We start from the raw sequence: 18,501 nt of genomic DNA, 5'->3' as shown, positions 1-18,501 counted from the left end.
TGAGAGATTGGTGTGATGTGGCTGAGAGATTGGTGTGACATGGCTGAGAGATTGGTGTAACATGGCTGAGCAATTGGTGTGACATGGCTGAGAGATTGGTGTGATGTCGCTGAAAGATTGGTGTGACATGGCTGAGAGATTGGTGTGACATGGCTGAGAGATTGGTGTGATGTGGCTGAGAGATTGGTGTGACATGGCTGAGAGATTGGTGTGATGTTGCTGAGAGATTGGTGTGTCATGGCTGAGAGATTGGTGTAACATGGCTGAGAGATTGGTGTGACATGGCTGAGAGATTGGTGTGACATGGCTGAGAGATTGGTGTGATGTGGCTGAAAGATCCCTGTGACATGGCTGAGATATTGGTGTGACATGGCTGAGAGATTGGTGTGATGTCGCTGAAAGATTGGTGTGACATGGCTGAGAGATTGGTGTAACATGGCTGAGAGATTGGTGTGATGTGGCTGAAAAATCCCTGTGACATGGCTGAGAGATTGGTGTGATGTCGCTGAAAGATCTGTCTGACATGGCTGAGAGATTGGTGTGACATGGCTGAGAGATTGGTGTGTCATGGCTGAGAGATTGGTGTGACATGGCTGAGAGATTGGTGTGTCATGGCTGAGAGATTGGTGTGTCATGGCTGAGAGATTGGTGTGACATGGCTGAGAGATTGGTGCGACATGGCTGAGAGATTGGTGTGATGTGGCTGAGAGATTGGTGTGACATGGCTGAGAGATTGGTGTGTCATGGCTGAGAGATTGGTGTGACATGGCTGAGAGATTGGTGTGATGTGGCTGAGAGATTGGTGTGACATGGCTGAGAGATTGGTGTGATGTGGCTGAGAGATTGGTGTGATGTTGCTGAGAGATTGGTGTGACATGGCTGAGAGATTGGTGTGATGTTGCTGAGACATTGGTGTGATGTCGCTGAAAGATCTGTGTGACATGGCTGAGAGATTGGTGTGACATGGCTGAGAGATTGGTGTGACATGGCTGAGAGATTGGTGTGACATGGCTGAGAGATTGGTGTGACATGGCTGAGAGATTGGTGTGATGTGGCTGAGAGATTGGTGTGACATGGCTGAGAGATTGGTGTGACATGGCTGAGAGATTGGTGTGATGTCGCTGAAAGATTGGTGTGACATGGCTGAGAGATTGGTGTAACATGGCTGAGAGATTGGTGTGATGTGGCTGAAAAATCCCTGTGACATGGCTGAGAGATTGGTGTGATGTCGCTGAAAGATCTGTCTGACATGGCTGAGAGATTGGTGTGACATGGCTGAGAGATTGGTGTGTCATGGCTGAGAGATTGGTGTGACATGGCTGAGAGATTGGTGTGTCATGGCTGAGAGATTGGTGTGTCATGGCTGAGAGATTGGTGTGACATGGCTGAGAGATTGGTGCGACATGGCTGAGAGATTGGTGTGATGTGGCTGAGAGATTGGTGTGACATGGCTGAGAGATTGGTGTGTCATGGCTGAGAGATTGGTGTGACATGGCTGAGAGATTGGTGTGATGTGGCTGAGAGATTGGTGTGACATGGCTGAGAGATTGGTGTGATGTGGCTGAGAGATTGGTGTGATGTTGCTGAGAGATTGGTGTGACATGGCTGAGAGATTGGTGTGATGTTGCTGAGACATTGGTGTGATGTCGCTGAAAGATCTGTGTGACATGGCTGAGAGATTGGTGTGACATGGCTGAGAGATTGGTGTGACATGGCTGAGAGATTGGTGTGACATGGCTGAGAGATTGGTGTGACATGGCTGAGAGATTGGTGTGATGTGGCTGAGAGATTGGTGTGACATGGCTGAGAGATTGGTGTGACATGGCTGAGAGATTGGTGTGACATGGCTGAGATATTGGTGTGACATGGCTGAGAGATTGGTGTGATGTGGCTGAGATATTGGTGTGATGTGGCTGAGAGATTGGTGTGACATGGCTGAGAGATTGGTGTGACATGGCTGAGAGATTGGTGTGACATGGCTGAGAGATTGGTGTGATGTGGCTGAGATATTGGTGTGACATGGCTGAGGGATTGGCGTGATGTGGCTGAGATATTGGTGTGATGTGGCTGAGAGATTGGTGTGACATGGCTGAGAGATTGGTGTAACATGGCTGAGGGAGTGCTGTGACATGGCTAAGTGATTGGTGTGATATGACTAAGAAAATCTTACAAATTTGCTAAAAAATGAAAAGCTGAACCAAGAGAAGTCATATAACAAATATACCTTATCATTGATAAAGGAAGTCATATAAAGGTTGTTTTATACTTGGGTTAGATTTTTTGAGGACCATGAAGGAGAACAGATCATCAGCAGACATTAGCCACTAGTTATCTCAGGCAGTGTGTCATATACAGCCGAATGATTAGGATTAAATGGAGGCCATCAACAGCTTGGTGGCAAATTTACCCTTGTACTGTAAGTCGGATATAGCCACTGAGGGATAGTGATCTGGGCAGTGGAATTAGCTAATTGACCTGTCGGCCAATTAGAGCGGTCCTAAGATGGTGTGGTGCTATTTGAAAGAGCTGGCAACATGGAGGGCTTCTCCTTTCAAGTTGTGAAATGATGCATCAATAAATGTTGTATTGAAATGGGATGAACTTTGTAGGAAGTGATGAGCGAATGAAACTGATTAATAGCTGAGTCAGCTATTTATGGCTGTTTAAATTTTATCGATTCAGCCATATGTTTGCGATCTATAACGTTCATAATAAATTGTACTTGGTTCCCGGACCATTATCGTGATATGAACAGATACACTTTTATGTAATGAAAACATTTATCTGTTCTTGTATCAAGTTGAAAACATCTGTGAGCTAAAGCATTGGCTTGTTATGTGTCATGTGTTGGATTGTTGCTCATAATATCAATCACTGGTTGTCTGATCCAGACTCAATTATTTACAGGCTGCCATCACATGGGTCTATTGCTGAGTGCAGCATAAAACAACTAATAAACACTTCATAGGGGACCTACAGCAAACCCTGATCATGAAGCAAGCATATATATGATTACAGTATTACGGAGACATTTGAGACAAGTTACATGTATTGCCCCTAGCATACATAAGGTTAATGCATCCTAATTAGCTTACCCCTCAGTGTTCAGAGGTATGCCTGCCCATTTGGTAGTGCCATGGCTGGGGGCTGGGGGAGATGAAGCTAACATGATTCTATCTGACGATTCTGCACATGAATAATTCATCTGTCCATCCCGCTCGCATCCTAACTCACGTTCGATTCAGAAAATGTTGCTTTGATCGCTCTCAATAATCCAGATTCACCAAGATTTCGGATGTAATTTTTCCGTTTTTTGAAAGTTGGTGTTTTGGGTCAGTGGGAGTGTTTGATCCTCGTCTCTGTCCCAGAGTCAGCCTCTGGTGATAAGGTCATTGATGGCCACCATGTAAACAGAAAATAGCGAATCTGAAAACGGAAACAGGATTTCTGAACTTGAGGGAGGAAATGATCGCAAGAAGAATCTACTTAGTTTTTTCATTGAAATCAGACTGGAGGAGGAAAGCTCAGTTTTATTACATTTAAGCAAGACCTGCCTTTGGCTTTCGAGCTAAGCAAGTGCGTGAATCGGACAACAGATGAAGCTGTTTGAGATGTACATAGTAGAGTTTAAGTTCAGTAACAAGATATTTCTTAATGTGTTCATAAGCAGTTCCCAGTTGTCTCAGGTGCCACAAATCATTGTGCAGAGTTGTATTGCATGCCAGATCCAATGATTATGGGTTCAAATCCTGGTTCGCCCTGATTATGTTTCTAGGTTTGTCAGCACCATACCGGTGCTTGTGGGTTTCACCAAAGTGGTAAACGTCTGAGACCTGCATCACACTAAGCATTCCTCCCACATTAAGCTGACCTGGTGTGATTTACCTGGGTAAAGACATATCTATATACATCTTTGACCTGGATTACTGTTCAAAGCGACGTTAAACCCGACTCACTCACTCATTAGCAGGTCCTTTTACAGGTCCACTATATTGTAGGTACTGAAGACAATCTGAACACATACCTGACTGTATGAAGACATAAACTATATCTATAAGTGGCATTTACTTGATAAGACCTGTCTTCAGTAACCCATGCTTGCCGTAAAAGGCGACTATGCTTGTCGTAAGAAGTGACTAACGGGATTGGGTGATCATGCTCGCTGACTTGGTTGATGCATGTCATTGTATCCCAATTGCGTGGATCGATGATCATAATATCAATCTCTGGATTGTCTGGTCCAGACTCAATTATTTACAGACCGCCATCATGGTTGGAATATTATTAAATGCGGCATTAAACAACAAACAAACAAACTTGGTAAACATATTACTATCTGTCCTGAAACGTTGCACTGAAGAAATAAGGAAGTGAAATCCATAAGTGAACTCTGTCTTCAAGACATAAACTGTACATGCTACTTTCACACAATGTGTTTCGCACAAACTGACAGTCTTATGCATTACCCATTCCATGGAGAATATTTTGTTTAGGCCAATAATTCCTCACTCATTTTCAAAAAAACTACAACTGACAACCTTATCATTGAACAGGTCCTGCTGATACAGATTAATTATTGAGCAGGGACTGATCTAAATCCCTATTGTCACACCATCTAGATTGTCTCTCTGGACTTAACTGACAGTGGCATCTCACCAAAGAACCCTACAATACCAGTACTTTGAAACTGATAAGGTGTGACGTTTTTCTGGTGAAGCCAAATCTATTACCTGTCCTCACTCTGAGCAGGTCCTAGATTAAAGTGATCACAACAGACAGGCTACACTCTGTGGACATTGCCTATGTAGCAGCCTAATTCCAGTCTTAGCCATCATGTCACTGTATCAGTCTGTACAGTGCAAACATATATATGTATACGTGCAAAGTATTCAGGTACAGATCCAACCTTGCTATCTTCAAAACCCTACAACCTATACTCAGCTTCAGATCACTGTGTTGCAGTAACTCGAGGTGAGGAGATTAATTATTGCATCAGTTGAGCGGCAATAGCACGAAGGTACTGTAATCAAGGGATCTGAGTGTGCGTTTGCCATGAGCCAGGAAAGCTAGTGAGCAGGGAAGTGTCACTGACAGGCAGGGCTGGATCAAAGTGGCTGCTACAGACTGGTGGTGCTGGAGGGCAGAGGACACACTCTACTACAGCACATCATCAGCTGTGCAGCCTTCTGCAACACTGGCTGTACTCAAGGGCCACAGCAATTGGTTTCCTTTGCCCGTGGGGTCTTCGTCTTTTTCTGTTGGGATCTAAGTAAGACTGTCTTGCCAGTGGTGGGATGGTGGACTTTTTCAGTCAGGATCTAAGCTGCCCCTTGATGAGGATCTTTGTCCTTTTTACTTAGGATATGAGTTAGACTGGTGTCCCTGGCCTAGGGGATCTCTGACTTTTTAAGTTAGGCTTTTTATGTTAGATTGGTGGTAGCTGGACTACTGACGCCATGATTTTCCTGTTCCATTGGATTTTAATCGTTATAAGTTAGATTCTAAACAAGAATAGTGTTCCTTGCTTATGGGATTATCATTTTAATTCAGGATCTAAGCTAGATTAGAGTTGTTTGTCTATGGGATTGTAATCGTTTTAATTCAGGATCTAAGCTAGATTAGTGTCTTTTGTATATGGGATCTTAATTGTTTTAAGTTAGGATCTAAGCTAGGTAAGTGTCTCTTTTCTATGGGAACTTAATCATTTTAAGTTAGGATCTATGGGTGCCCAACTGAGAGCTGAGAATGCTTTGAATGTACAGTGAGCCTTGGACTGGGGTTAGATGTACGAAGGTTTACGACTGATAATGAGGTCTTTGTGAGAGTAGTAAGACCTGATGGGGGATTGGTGAAAAAGTAAGAAGTCATGGAATTTTCATGTGAAACAATAAAGGCTTTTAACCAGTCAAAAATCAATTAATTAATATTGTTCAAAAGTAAAACCTCAAGCAGGTCTTACTTATGATTTGAGAGAAATAAAATCTCAAAGCAGGTCTTGCTTGTGAAAAATATAACCTCAAAGCAGATCTTACTTTAGAGAAATATAACCCAAAAGCAGGTCTTACTTGTGAGAAATAAAACCTCAAAGCAGATCTTACTTTAGAGAAATATAACCCAAAAGCAGGTCTTACTTGTGACAAATAAAACCTCAAAGCAGATCTTACTTTAGAGAAATATAACCCAAAAGCAGGTCTTACTTGTGAGAAATAAAACCTCAAAGCAGATCTTACTTTAGAGAAATATAACCCAAAAGCAGGTCTTACTTGTGAGAAATAAAACCTCAAAGCAGATCTTACTTCAGAGAAATAAAACCTCAAAGCAGATCTTACTTCAGAGAAATAAAACCTCAGAGCGGATCTTACTTTAGAGAAATATAACCCAAAAGCAGGTCTTACTTGTGAGAAATAAAACCTCAAAGCAGATCTTACTTTAGAGAAATATAACCCAAAAGCAGGTCTTACTTGTGAGAAATAAAACCTCAAAGCAGATCTTACTTTAGAGAAATATAACCCAAAAGCAGGTCTTACTTGTGAGAAATAAAACCTCAAAGCAGATCTTACTTCAGAGAAATAAAACCTCAAAGCAGATCTTACTTTAGAGAAATAAAACCTCAGAGCGGATCTTACTTTAGAGAAATATAACCCAAAAGCAGGTCTTACTTGTGAGAAATAAAACCTCAAAGCAGATCTTACTTTAGAGAAATATAACCCAAAAGCAGGTCTTCCTTGTGAGAAATAAAACCTCAAAGCAGATCTTACTTCAGAGAAATAAAACCTCAAAGCAGATCTTACTTTAGAGAAATAAAACCTTAAAGCAGGTCTGACTTGTGAGAAATAAAACCTCAGAGCGGATCTTACTTTATAGAAATAAAACCTTAAAGCAGGTCTGACTTGTGAGAAATAAAACCTCAGAGCGGATCTTACTTTAGAGAAAAATAACCTTAAAGCAGGTCTGACTTGTGAGAAATAAAACCTCAAAGCGGATCTTACTTTAGAGAAATAAAACCTTAAAGCAGGTCTCACTTGAGAGAAATAAAACCTCAAAGCAGATCTTACTTCAGAGAAATAAAACCTCAAAGCAGATCTTACTTTAGAGAAATATAACCTTAAAGCAGGTCTGACTTGTGAGAAATAAAACCTCAGAGCAGATCTTACTTTAGAGAAATATAACCCAAAAGCAGGTCTTCCTTGTGAGAAATAAAACCTCAAAGCAGATCTTACTTCAGAGAAATAAAACCTCAAAGCAGATCTTACTTGAGAGAAATAAAACCTTAAAGCAGGTCTGACTTGTGAGAAATAAAACCTCAGAGCGGATCTTACTTTAGAGAAATAAAACCTTAAAGCAGGTCTCACTTGAGAGAAATAAAACCTCAAGGCAATCTTACTTGAGAGAAATATAACCTCAAAGTGGGTCTTGCATGTGAAAAATAAAACCTCAAAGCGGATCTTCGGGGATGTGGGCAGGTTTTCCAGATGAAAGAGGAAACGTCTCGCAGGGTCTGGGGGCATGCCCCCTCAGAATGTTTTTTAATGCATTAGATTGCATTTTAAGCAATTTCCTGCAGTTTGGACAACATTCACACCCAGAAATAGCAAAAGTCAATAAGTCAAATAAACAGAGATGGCGGATGCAGTTATATTTCGAAGTTCAATCAGTACTTTTAAAAAATCGGGCATAGCTTCCGTGCATCTGGGAGCCGGGTCTGGGAGCAATACTGCCATAAACTTCCCCCCACTATCCCCCAGACACAAGGACAACTGTAACAAGCGTGCAACCTCTGACCCTTTCCTCATGTTGAAGCATACTGACAAAAAACTCACCTTGTACTTACTTACCATTTGTTGAAAAAAAACCAACAAAATACTCCATTGCAAACATAAGACATAAATACAACATATATCCCTGTGTTATGGGTTTACGGGCGCTGAAGAAACATTCACAGTTCTTTTTCTAATCACATGAACAACTGTAAAAAGTCTCCTTCACTTATTGGCTAAAAGACAACCTTATCTTAAAAACAAGCCATCATCTGAGTATTTACAATTTCTGTGTGACCCCACACCCCACGTTATAGTGCAAGTATTCGGGATAGAAAACATATAATGTCCGAAGACCTATGATGCTGCTGAAAGCTCTAATAAAAAACAGGACAATCCGCAACAGTTGTCCGGTTTTCGATAACATTTCTCGGAGCGTTTTTTTTAAATCTTTGATTATATTTCTACGCAGAAGATCATTTTTTCCAAGGACTACTGTCTTAAAAAACACGATTTTCCGCATTTCTGCAGAGATTTCACATCCCTGGTTCTTACTTGAGAAAAATAAAACCTTAAAGCAGGTTTTACTTGAGAGAAATAAAACCTCAAAGCGGATCTTACTTGAAAGTAAAACCTCCCCATGTATATTCAAAGTCGCACTCAGCAGTATTCCAGCCCTATGATGGCAGAATCTAAATAATCAAGTCCAGACAATCCAGTGATTGATATTGAGAACACTGATCTATACCAATGGGGTACGATGATGCACCATCAACCAAGTCCCCGAGCCTGACCATCTGATGCACTACGTCGCCTCTTACTTCCAGCATAGATTGCTGGGGACCAATTCTAAAACGTAATCCTCACAGGGACATCCAAATTGGAAGTCAATCAAAACTTTCATACTCCCTAACCAACCCTGAGGTATTCTTGGCCAAATAGATACCCAGTACCTATGGAAATGACAACTGTACTGAGAATAGGACGTTCAAGCATTTGACCTGGGTAGTATGACATCTTGGTGTTGTTTGACCTGGGATGCATGACATTTCAATGTTGTATGACCTGGGATGCATGACATTTCAATGTTGTTTGACCTGGGATGCATGACATTTCAATGTTGTTTGACCTGGGATGCATGACATTTCAATGTTGTTTGACCTGGGATGCATGACATTTCAATGTTGTTTGACCTGGGATGCATGACATCTTGGTGTTGTTTGACCGGGGATGCATGGCATCTCAGTGTTGTTTGACCGGGGATGCATGGCATTTCAATGTTGTTTGACCTGGGATGCATGACATTTCAATGTTGTTTGACCTGGGATGCATGACATTTCAATGTTGTTTGACCGGGGATGCATGACATCTTGGTGTTGTTTGACCGGGGATGCATGACATCTCAGTGTTGTTTGACCGGGGATGCATGGCATCTCAGTGTTGTTTGACTGGGGATGCATGGCATCTCGGTGTTGTTTGACTGGGGATGCATGGCATCTCAGTGTTGTTTGACCGGGGATGCATGACATCTCAGTGTTGTTTGACCGGGGATGCATGGCATCTCAGTGTTGTTTGACTGGGGATGCATGACATCTCAGCAGGGGTCCGGAAAATATAAAATCCCAATCGGACATTTGCATTTAGGCCACGCCCCCTTCAAATAGCGTATTTTAGTACAACTTTTCACACACATTACAAGTTGTTACGTATTCATAATATAACCAATTATGAATTGTTTTAATTTAAATTGTTTAATTCACCGGACAATTAATAACAAATGATATCATTTTAGATATACATGGAAAACATATGTTTGTTTTGTTGTTTGACCGGGGATGCATGACATCTCAGTGTTGTTTGACCCAAACAAATCATGCTACAGAAACTTATAACTGCCTATCTTAGGTGAAGCTTTTATTGGGAGTTAACAACCAAACAAACATAAGAGATAAGGTCTTACATAGCTAATATATTCAGGTGATATCCACACAAAGAATCGACTTCACCCATCATGGGGAATCAAACCCAGTACTTAAGCCAAACAAACAAACGCCACAGGGCTTCTCGGACACCGCCACTCTTCCACTTACCAACTTACACGAGGATTAGGTGTTAACACAGATAACAAAAAAAGAACATTATATTAATTATTTTTTGTTTTATTTAGTTTGTTAGTGTCATTCCATTGCATTTTTTACTATGCACTTGACACTGGACAAATATACATATATACACACACTGGCAGTGCAGCTATATCACATTACAGAATACACTTTATACATCAACACCAAGCTCAAGTACAAGTACAACCTCATTCACTGTTAAAGCTCCTTTAAAACTAAAAACACGAAATCTAGTCTCCATATGGTCTATTTCTGTAAAATTATACAGTTTCTCTCAAAAAGCGGAATTAAAGTCTAAAATCAAGTTAAAAGCATCATGAAAATCCGAATTTTCTGTGTCTCTTGTTCTATCTATTCATTTTCTCATTAGTCGTCTTTCCATCATAATGTTATGGAATGGTTTGTCATAAATACTGTTGAGCACCTTCTACACTAGCGCAGCTCAAGTCTCCCCCTTACCCTCCCCCTTACACCCTATCACAATCCTACCATTTTAGTATCAAATTTCAAAATTAACATTTTCATATATTTTTCAAATTTATATCATATATTGCGTACAATGAATTCTTAAGAAAAAATAATATAAATTTAGAAGTCAGTAACACTGCTAATCTCACAGTTACATTCAATAACTACAATTATCCAATTTTACCAACCCAAGGTTCCCTTTCAAAGACAGATATTTACATTCCCCAAAAGTGCATCCAAATTCTCCTAAAGTACAACCATGTCCTCTCCCTATGGACCCCCCTCCCCCTTCCCCCCCTCCAAGACCTACTGAGCTGCTCCAGCTTTCCTAACCTCACTGTCAACACTGCAATCTGCATTCAATACCATTATTAACAGACATGAAGCGGTAAAAAAATAATATTTGTTAGCATTTATACAAGACAACATGGCATAATGATTTTCTGTACACTATTTACAATGAAATAAAATGACACACAATATTTCATGGAAGAAAAGATGGAAGATTAAGTGTGACAACTATACAACTGATTCTTAAAATCTTTGGCAATCCATCACAGTTGCTGTAATATCATACAGAAGCATAGTAAGCTCCCTTTAACTTAGCCCATAACATCAGGCCTCAATCCTTGTCTGAACACAAGAATGAGGTATGATGTTTCAGGCTGTACATACATTTGTACACAAAACAACCACAGCATTGCCCTATAAATATTCCGATTAAAAACATAAAAATGTTGCCCAATTATTATGTAATTTTGATTATTCAGCTAAACTTCTGAGCTCTTCCCTTCTTTTATTATGTCTTGTCAAGCATGGTTTTCTTGGTTGAGAGATCTTGTAATAAACATACTTTGGTATGCTTCATTGATTTTTATTTCAATTTTGAAGAAATTAAATTAATAATTCTAATTTTAGATCATAAAATTCTTTCACACCTCTTTCTTAACAAAAATATGAATATTCATGAATTAAATAGATTTAAAAAACACATTCTAATCCAGATCAGAAGAAATGATATCAGTATGGCTCGCTGTATAATACGTGTATAATGCATTGACCCAGATATGAATATAACAGTATAATGATTCCATTCATTCTCTCACACTAGTGTCACTTGGGACTGACTACAATTTGCACGTGGAAATGTGGGCAATCCTCTTTGAAAGCCAAATGTAAGTGCTCAGAGGCCTATTTGGTAAACTGTGACTCGCTTTGGGGAGCTACCCATAGTGTCAACATGGCCGTCAATATGGGAGCGTCGCTACGGTGACGCAATGTTTACCTCTGTCAGGTGCTCCCAGAACATGTGAGAAAACAAATGAAATATATACCTATACCTTGTGACCAAAAATTTGTTTGTTTTTAAAGATACAATTAAAAATGAATAAAACATTTTTTTTAATAATATTTTTCTTTTTATAAAAAATGTTTTATATTAAAATTTGGCAAATGGTCCCAAGGGGGTGTTGGAAAATATAAACTCCTAGAATATTACCAAGCAAAAAGATGACTTCTGTGGAAGAATAATGCCTCTAAGGCTAACAACTATCACTGGCCTTGCTAAACTCACGATGTAGTCCTTTTATGTACAGTCAATACTTGTAGGTTGTAGGAACACTTACACTGAATATATAAGTATTGGTTTCATCAACATGATTCAAACAGTCTTTATCAAGCAACAATGCTAAAACATCATTGATAACAATTCAGGAACAAATGACATGTGTGATTAATTAATAAAATGTGATTTTGAAGAATGTAGATCCAAAAAAATATTTGAAGCTTGTTGTTGAACCAACTGTTATAAACATGTGATTGTATATTTTTTTTATATACATAGATAATTTGAGTACTGTACAGAACAGGTAACAACCATTGAGATTTAAGTGATATGCTCCAAGAGTGTTGATGTCACATGATTATTCAAGATGGATAACTGCTAAATGCACCTCAGTGTTGAAGTGTTCACTTTGAAAATGGCGTGAGAAACGTGCTGGAATCAGGGTTAATTAATGCCATGATACCAATAAGATGCAGGGATGACTATTACTACAAGCACTGTTATACTAAGACTTGTCTTATCGTTTCACAGAAAAACACTTAGCTCTGCATTCATAACTAAAGCTATATCCCTGCTTCTTGATGAAAATTTGGTAAATTGTGACCTTCCTTGCCATGGTAACCACTGGTTACCTTGACGACATCAGCACCGTATGACAATTTTGAGCACATAATTGAGTATCGTCCACAAATACTTTCGCATTGTATCAATTTAGATGCTTTAATTTGAATGTTTTTGAGATCACTATCTCCCTCAGTGCAAGCCGACATCTCATGGAACATCTCATGGAACATTCGATGTTTGACCCACACAGAGAAGTTCTGTTTCTGATAACCACAGCGAACCAAATGTCTGATAACACAGTATCAATATAGCATGTCTTGACTTCTTTCTGATATACATATAAATATATTTCAGAATATTGGTCCATTTTCCCATAATGTATTGCACAGTGCTTGGAATGTATGCAAACAGTTTGATTGCAGATACAACACAAGTCGCCATTCTGTCTCTTGGTTTCACCAGACACGAGGTTACAGTTTCAGCACAACACTGTAGGTGTTCCTGGAAGATAGCATGATTGCATAGCCAAAATACACAGTTACTAGACCAGCAATGAACTAAGCATAACGTTGGCTATTAGGAATACACCTGAAGGAAATTAAAAGTTTGTCCAGGACACAGGACCTGCCCATGAGGTTGCCATGGGGCTGTTAGCACTATTTCTTGATGGCCTGTAGCCCAGCTACGGCATCAGTAGAGGTCACCACGTCGCCTCATCAGGTGTGTGGGCATCTCAGACATGCTGGTTGGTCAAAGTTTTCACTTCGAACCATATGCTTTTCTAGCTGACCTAGGCCAGCACAAGCCCAGCACCACAGAAAACATGAGTCAATGTTTGTTTCCCGCTTGCTATAAGTAAACCTTGTTGGATTTAGTCACTGGTTTGGTTTCCACACTTGTATTTAATTTCCCAGGTGTTTTAACGTTCACAACGTAACTAAAACTTTTGTTGTATGGATTTTCTGGTGTGAAATACGTATGGTCCCCTGAAGAAAGTCTGTTGGATCTCTTGCTCAGGGAGATGTTGCGCTCATGATATGGAGTGTCTATGTCACGTGATGCTCTGCACGAGCTTACTTTATAACCGATGAGGAATCCGACGAGCATTGAAAGGACGATGGAGACAACGATTGCGATAGCAAGGGTTTCCGCTGTATTAACTCCTGATGGATCTTGATGAGTGGCATCAATACGACCTCCTGGAAAAAGAAAAGAAAACATTGTTGTCATATGTTACAGGACTGAGCCTACACTGAGTCTCCATCTGCAGAAAGAAAACATGGTTATTCAAGTCCATATCCAAGGCATCAGACAACCACGTACACTACTCTCCAAAACAAACCCCCCTTCCATCTTGATCTCAACTGGGACAGAACAATTCATGGCATGGGGATGTTTGTATAGCACTGGTCAAATTGTGTCTGATATCGATAGGGCTGGTTATATAGATCGTTAATTGGAATTATTGTCAATGTGAGGAACTATTAATTATGATCAATGTGAAATTGTTGTCATCAAAAACTTACATATTCTATTGTGATGAAATAAAGTTTAGATTTACTGAGACAGACGTGTTACTGTCAATAATGTCAATTGTCAAAAACGGAAAGCAACTACTTTTGTTACATCTCAAATGTCCACAAAATTATGTATAAACGTGTCATTGCTCACAAGTTCTGGAAATATGTTGGTTTCTTTTGGGACTTTCTCCCATATTTGCTTAAAGTTACTTATCGATAATTGATCGATATCAAGTTATTATCAATCTCAATAATCTGTATCAATGGCCAGAACTAGATATAGAACACTGTGTTCCACTGATGTAATCTTGGGAATGTTTGTACAGTACTAGTCAAATTGTGCGGGATATAGAACACTATGTTCCACTGTAAAGTGTGCACATATTTGTAGATGCATATTTTTGTACCTCTATGATGCTAATAGCGGCCTGAGTGATTAAAGTTCAGTTCAGATCATAGGGATGTTTGTACAGTACTAGCCAAAACAAAGTTCCATGATTGAGATGAGTTCAGTGCTCAGTTGCAATTCAAGATTTGGTTCAACAGCAGTGTACTCCTAAATGCAATATTTCTTGCTTGTGACTTGATTATGATCCTGTCTGTATGATAAACAGGTATACAATTTGTGAATGCATGAAGGAACTCATCTATTTTGCCAGTTTTAGACGTTGGGACATGTTTTGGATTATAAATCATCTGCTACACAAAGATGGAGGTCTCTATCTAACACAAATGCAAATACCACATGCAATAGCTATCCAACATTCACTAGACTAATCTATTACATTCATGTTAGTTGTCCATGGCATGGTTAAGACAGACTGCATCGTCTAGTAGTCTTTTCACAATGGCAAAATGTTAGTCAGCTACCAAGTTAAGAATGAAGACCAAACTGAACAAACCAAATAGGATACAAATAATATTATTAGCAGATTCTTTGAAAGAGAAATGAAGAAAGATGTAGAGAAAGAAGAAGTGTGCTTCCCATCTTGGATTCTGGAGAGGAAGAGACAGCAGAGTCAAAAGCTCCTTGAGGAGAATAGAACCTATGTCTATGTGTGATGAGTGATCACATTAACTACTGGGCTACCCAAAAGCTGCTGGAGAAAAAGAAAGAGAATGTGTTTGGTTTTTCATCTCTTTGAACATCATTTCAGCTATCACAGCATGTCAGCATGATGTGAGAGGAAAGCCCAAAGTGATGCAGGTCATTTACCATTGTGGAGAACCCATGAGGCCGGGTTTGGAGCTGACAAACCCAGAATCACAATCAAACCAAATCTGGGACTCGAACCCACGATTATAGGATGGCAGCTCGCCTAAGTGACACAACTGTGAGCAGTGAAATTGCGGCACCTTAGACGACTGGAACATCCAGGCCCCAAGAGAAAGAACTTACTATGGTCAACTAAAGACAGACATGTAGGTAATACAAAGAGTTGAAAGATGTGAATCACCACAGCAATGCATATGCACACACACAAACATACACAAGCACAAGAGTCTGGAGACAACAAGCAGTCTATGCAAGGTAAACTAGCTACTTGAGGAGGAACACCCCGAACCAAGCAGTGAGAGACTAGGGTAAGCAAGCGGTTAGAAGCAAACTAAGCAAGCAGAACTACATGAGGATTGCCTCGCCATCGTGAAGAGCTATCAGACAGATGCAGTGTGCCTTACCGTCATATTTAGCTTCAGGGTAGGTTGTCTTGGGAGCGGGTTGTTTTGTAGAAGCCATATTGGGTCCTGATGAGACAAACACAGGGAGAATGAGATGACAGGTTAATCTGGGATATTTCTCACCTCTTGTTATGATGATATTTAGGATGAAATTTCAAATGACAATTAACAGAAGAAAATGAAAGTTGAAATAACATTTAAAAAGCAACTGAGGCATGAAAACAGCAAACATCAAAAAGAAAGTTATAATCGAATACAAGTATTTTCTCCAGCGTGTTACAGTGGTGGCCTTAAGAAGGGAAGGCATGCGTGTGTTAGTGTAATAGATTGCAGCACACTTCAGGTCATAAAATTACATTCCATTATGTTACAGTATCTAAATTTCTATTTCAACACATGCTTTTACACTATGAAATATGGACAAATTTCAAATTATTTGATTATATTGAAGGTTCATGCCACATTTTCTTTTGTAACTTTATGTTTGAGCGACCAGTGATATTTATTTCTTATTTCATTTTTTAAAGCAATTGTTGATATGTTGTTGATGCCTTGGACATAAACTAACCAATATTGTCAATGACTTCTTCCACCCCAGGTTTAATAGGATCCGTGACCTGGGGACAAACACACTTTTGTGGCACAGTGGCCGTGGCTGGAGTTGTTGTAGTGCTGGTTGATTCTTATAAAATAAGACAAATCAAAACCGTAAAGCAAAGCAGAAAAAAGACATAGGTAAAGAAATGCTTCAAAATATTCATAAGTATTCTTACCAACTGGAACTTAATAAAATCATATTACTTCACATCGAACTATAACTCACATCAAACAAAAATGCTACATAATATTTACAACACCACAGCAATAAATAAAGTAGACTACACAGTACGAACAGAACAAAACTCACCGTCAAGGATCTCCACGCCGCAGCCGGAAGATTTGCCAGTTGTGACACTCTGAAGTCTGAACAGCCAAATTGTGTCATTAACACCAATCACACAACAAATGTGAAGAAAAAATAATCAACATGTAAAGATTTGACCATATGTACAGACCAAAACACACTACGCACTACAATCATGGAATGTGGTAATAACAAAGTATTATACAAACTTGAAAATGACTAAATATTTTTTAAAAATTGATATTAACATTACTGAGCTTTAAATATTTAACTTCTTCCAATACATGGCCCACTAGTGGTCTTAACACAATTGTTACTTCCATACTTCAACATACAACTCCACATTACAAGTCTTGGCACTATCGCTTTGTAGAAGAGGGCTCAGAATAAAGATTATAGCATAGGTTCAAAATCTGCTGAATATGCATGTTGATGCCTTACCCTCTGTTAGTGTTGGAGCACCGACCATCAACCCAGGAACAATACGGGTCCTGAAGGCCCACACAGGAGTGACACGTGCTTTTGTGGCTGCAGCGATGGAGAGGGATGCTGACCACATTGTCCTTGGAGACGACCACCAACTTTTCAGTACCATCTCGGCGGTACACCTTGAGGTTGACGATCGTTTCATTCTTCTTCAAGACCTGGATCTCCTCGATAACAACGGTGTGGATCTTGTCTTTCGGACCCTTTTGGGTATTTACAGCTTTAATGACTCTTCCGTCATCTGTAATATCAAAATTAAATAAATTACACTGAAAAGGGGCAAAAGTATTCTTGTTTTATATGTTGATGATAACTTATTGCAAAACAGACCGTAATAACATGATTATATGAAGCAGAAACCACTGCTCAACTTACCTGTTCCGATAAACATGATGTCATGGTATTTATCAACTCCACGGATTTGCCAGTCAATTGCGATCTGAGTGAAGCGGGACCTGTAAGAAAACATACATATAAAAACCATGCCACAACAAAACCGATTATTTTTAACCAAACATAAACATATGGATAATACAGAGTAAAGGTTAAGTCTAATTTGGTCTCCGCTGGCATATTATTTCCCAGACCACCCACTCGTTAACCCACCATCTTCAGGAAACCACCAAAATGTTGCATCCCATAAACAAAGATGGCTGCCCCAGGGGACATGTCAGTCTGAAATTCACCCCAAGATTCACAGATAAGTAAAGAAAACTGGGAGCTGCCAGGCGCCATGCACAGCCAGCCATTGTTTTCATACAAAATACTCATGGTCTATTGGTAATCGTTGAAGCAAGAGGGGGCATAGATGGTCTGGGACACAACTAGAGGCTATTTAGCCGCAGCACACTAAAGGTGGGGACAATCATGTTGTGACAGTGCTAGATTTCAAATTGTAACAAACTGCTCTGTATCAAAGAATTGGCTGGAAAGATGATCCATTGATAACTAGCTGGATTTTCCACTTGCACTGCAGGACAAAATTACTGGAATTGTGTCTATGCCTTTCTAGTTAGCTTCAAAGACTGGCTCTGTGGTGATAATAAACAGCATAAAGGGGACTTACGTGAAACTTGTCTGAATGAAGAGTGGAGCGCCACCTAGGGCAGGGACAGAACTGTCCATCAATGGGTGGGTCTTGATGAAGTTAAGGGTTGTATCCTCAAGCCTCTGACTACTATTGGAGCACTGGAAATAAAAGGTCTATTGTAACAACCATCCTAGAGTTGCATGGATAAACATACAGATCAGTATGTAGGCAAAACTATTTGTGGTAATATCATAATTCAAAATAGGTTCGCTTGACAACTAGTTACAGAGTTGACAAAAACATAGGTGTGGCATGTACAGTCATGGGTGGGTGATGTAACCAGGAACGTTTCATTTTGGCTTCATGGTATCATATTGGAATTATTTGAAATACAGTAAAATACGT

General features: G+C 39.7%; 1 protein-coding gene across 3 annotated transcripts in view; it reads right to left on the bottom strand.

Moving 5' to 3' along the window:
* Window positions 1-9,847: 9,847 nt before the first annotated feature.
* LOC139459794 (semaphorin-1A-like) overlaps window positions 9,848-18,501 on the bottom strand; it is a 45,226-nt gene continuing 36,572 nt past the window's right edge. The window contains exons 13-19 of one of the 3 annotated variants that reach the window (XM_071241508.1): window positions 18,133-18,254; window positions 17,442-17,521; window positions 17,022-17,307; window positions 16,584-16,639; window positions 16,245-16,358; window positions 15,677-15,742; window positions 9,848-13,675 (exon numbers count right to left, since the gene is read on the bottom strand). In XM_071241508.1, the coding sequence (XP_071097609.1) occupies window positions 13,326-13,675; window positions 15,677-15,742; window positions 16,245-16,358; window positions 16,584-16,639; window positions 17,022-17,307; window positions 17,442-17,521; window positions 18,133-18,254 (1,074 nt within the window). In that variant the 3' untranslated portion in view covers window positions 9,848-13,325. The remainder of the gene's footprint in view (window positions 13,676-15,676; window positions 15,743-16,244; window positions 16,359-16,583; window positions 16,640-17,021; window positions 17,308-17,441; window positions 17,522-18,132; window positions 18,255-18,501) is intronic. The other 2 variants (XM_071241585.1, XM_071241665.1) reach the window with 2 other exon arrangements.

The sequence above is a fragment of the Haliotis cracherodii genome, unplaced genomic scaffold, assembly GCF_022045235.1.
Source record: "Haliotis cracherodii isolate W230 unplaced genomic scaffold, xgHalCrac1.p SCAF_1, whole genome shotgun sequence".
Classification (NCBI taxonomy): Eukaryota; Metazoa; Mollusca; class Gastropoda; order Lepetellida; family Haliotidae; genus Haliotis; species Haliotis cracherodii.
The sequence above is the reverse complement of the archived record's forward strand: the minus strand, read 5'-3'. Positions and strand labels throughout refer to the sequence as shown.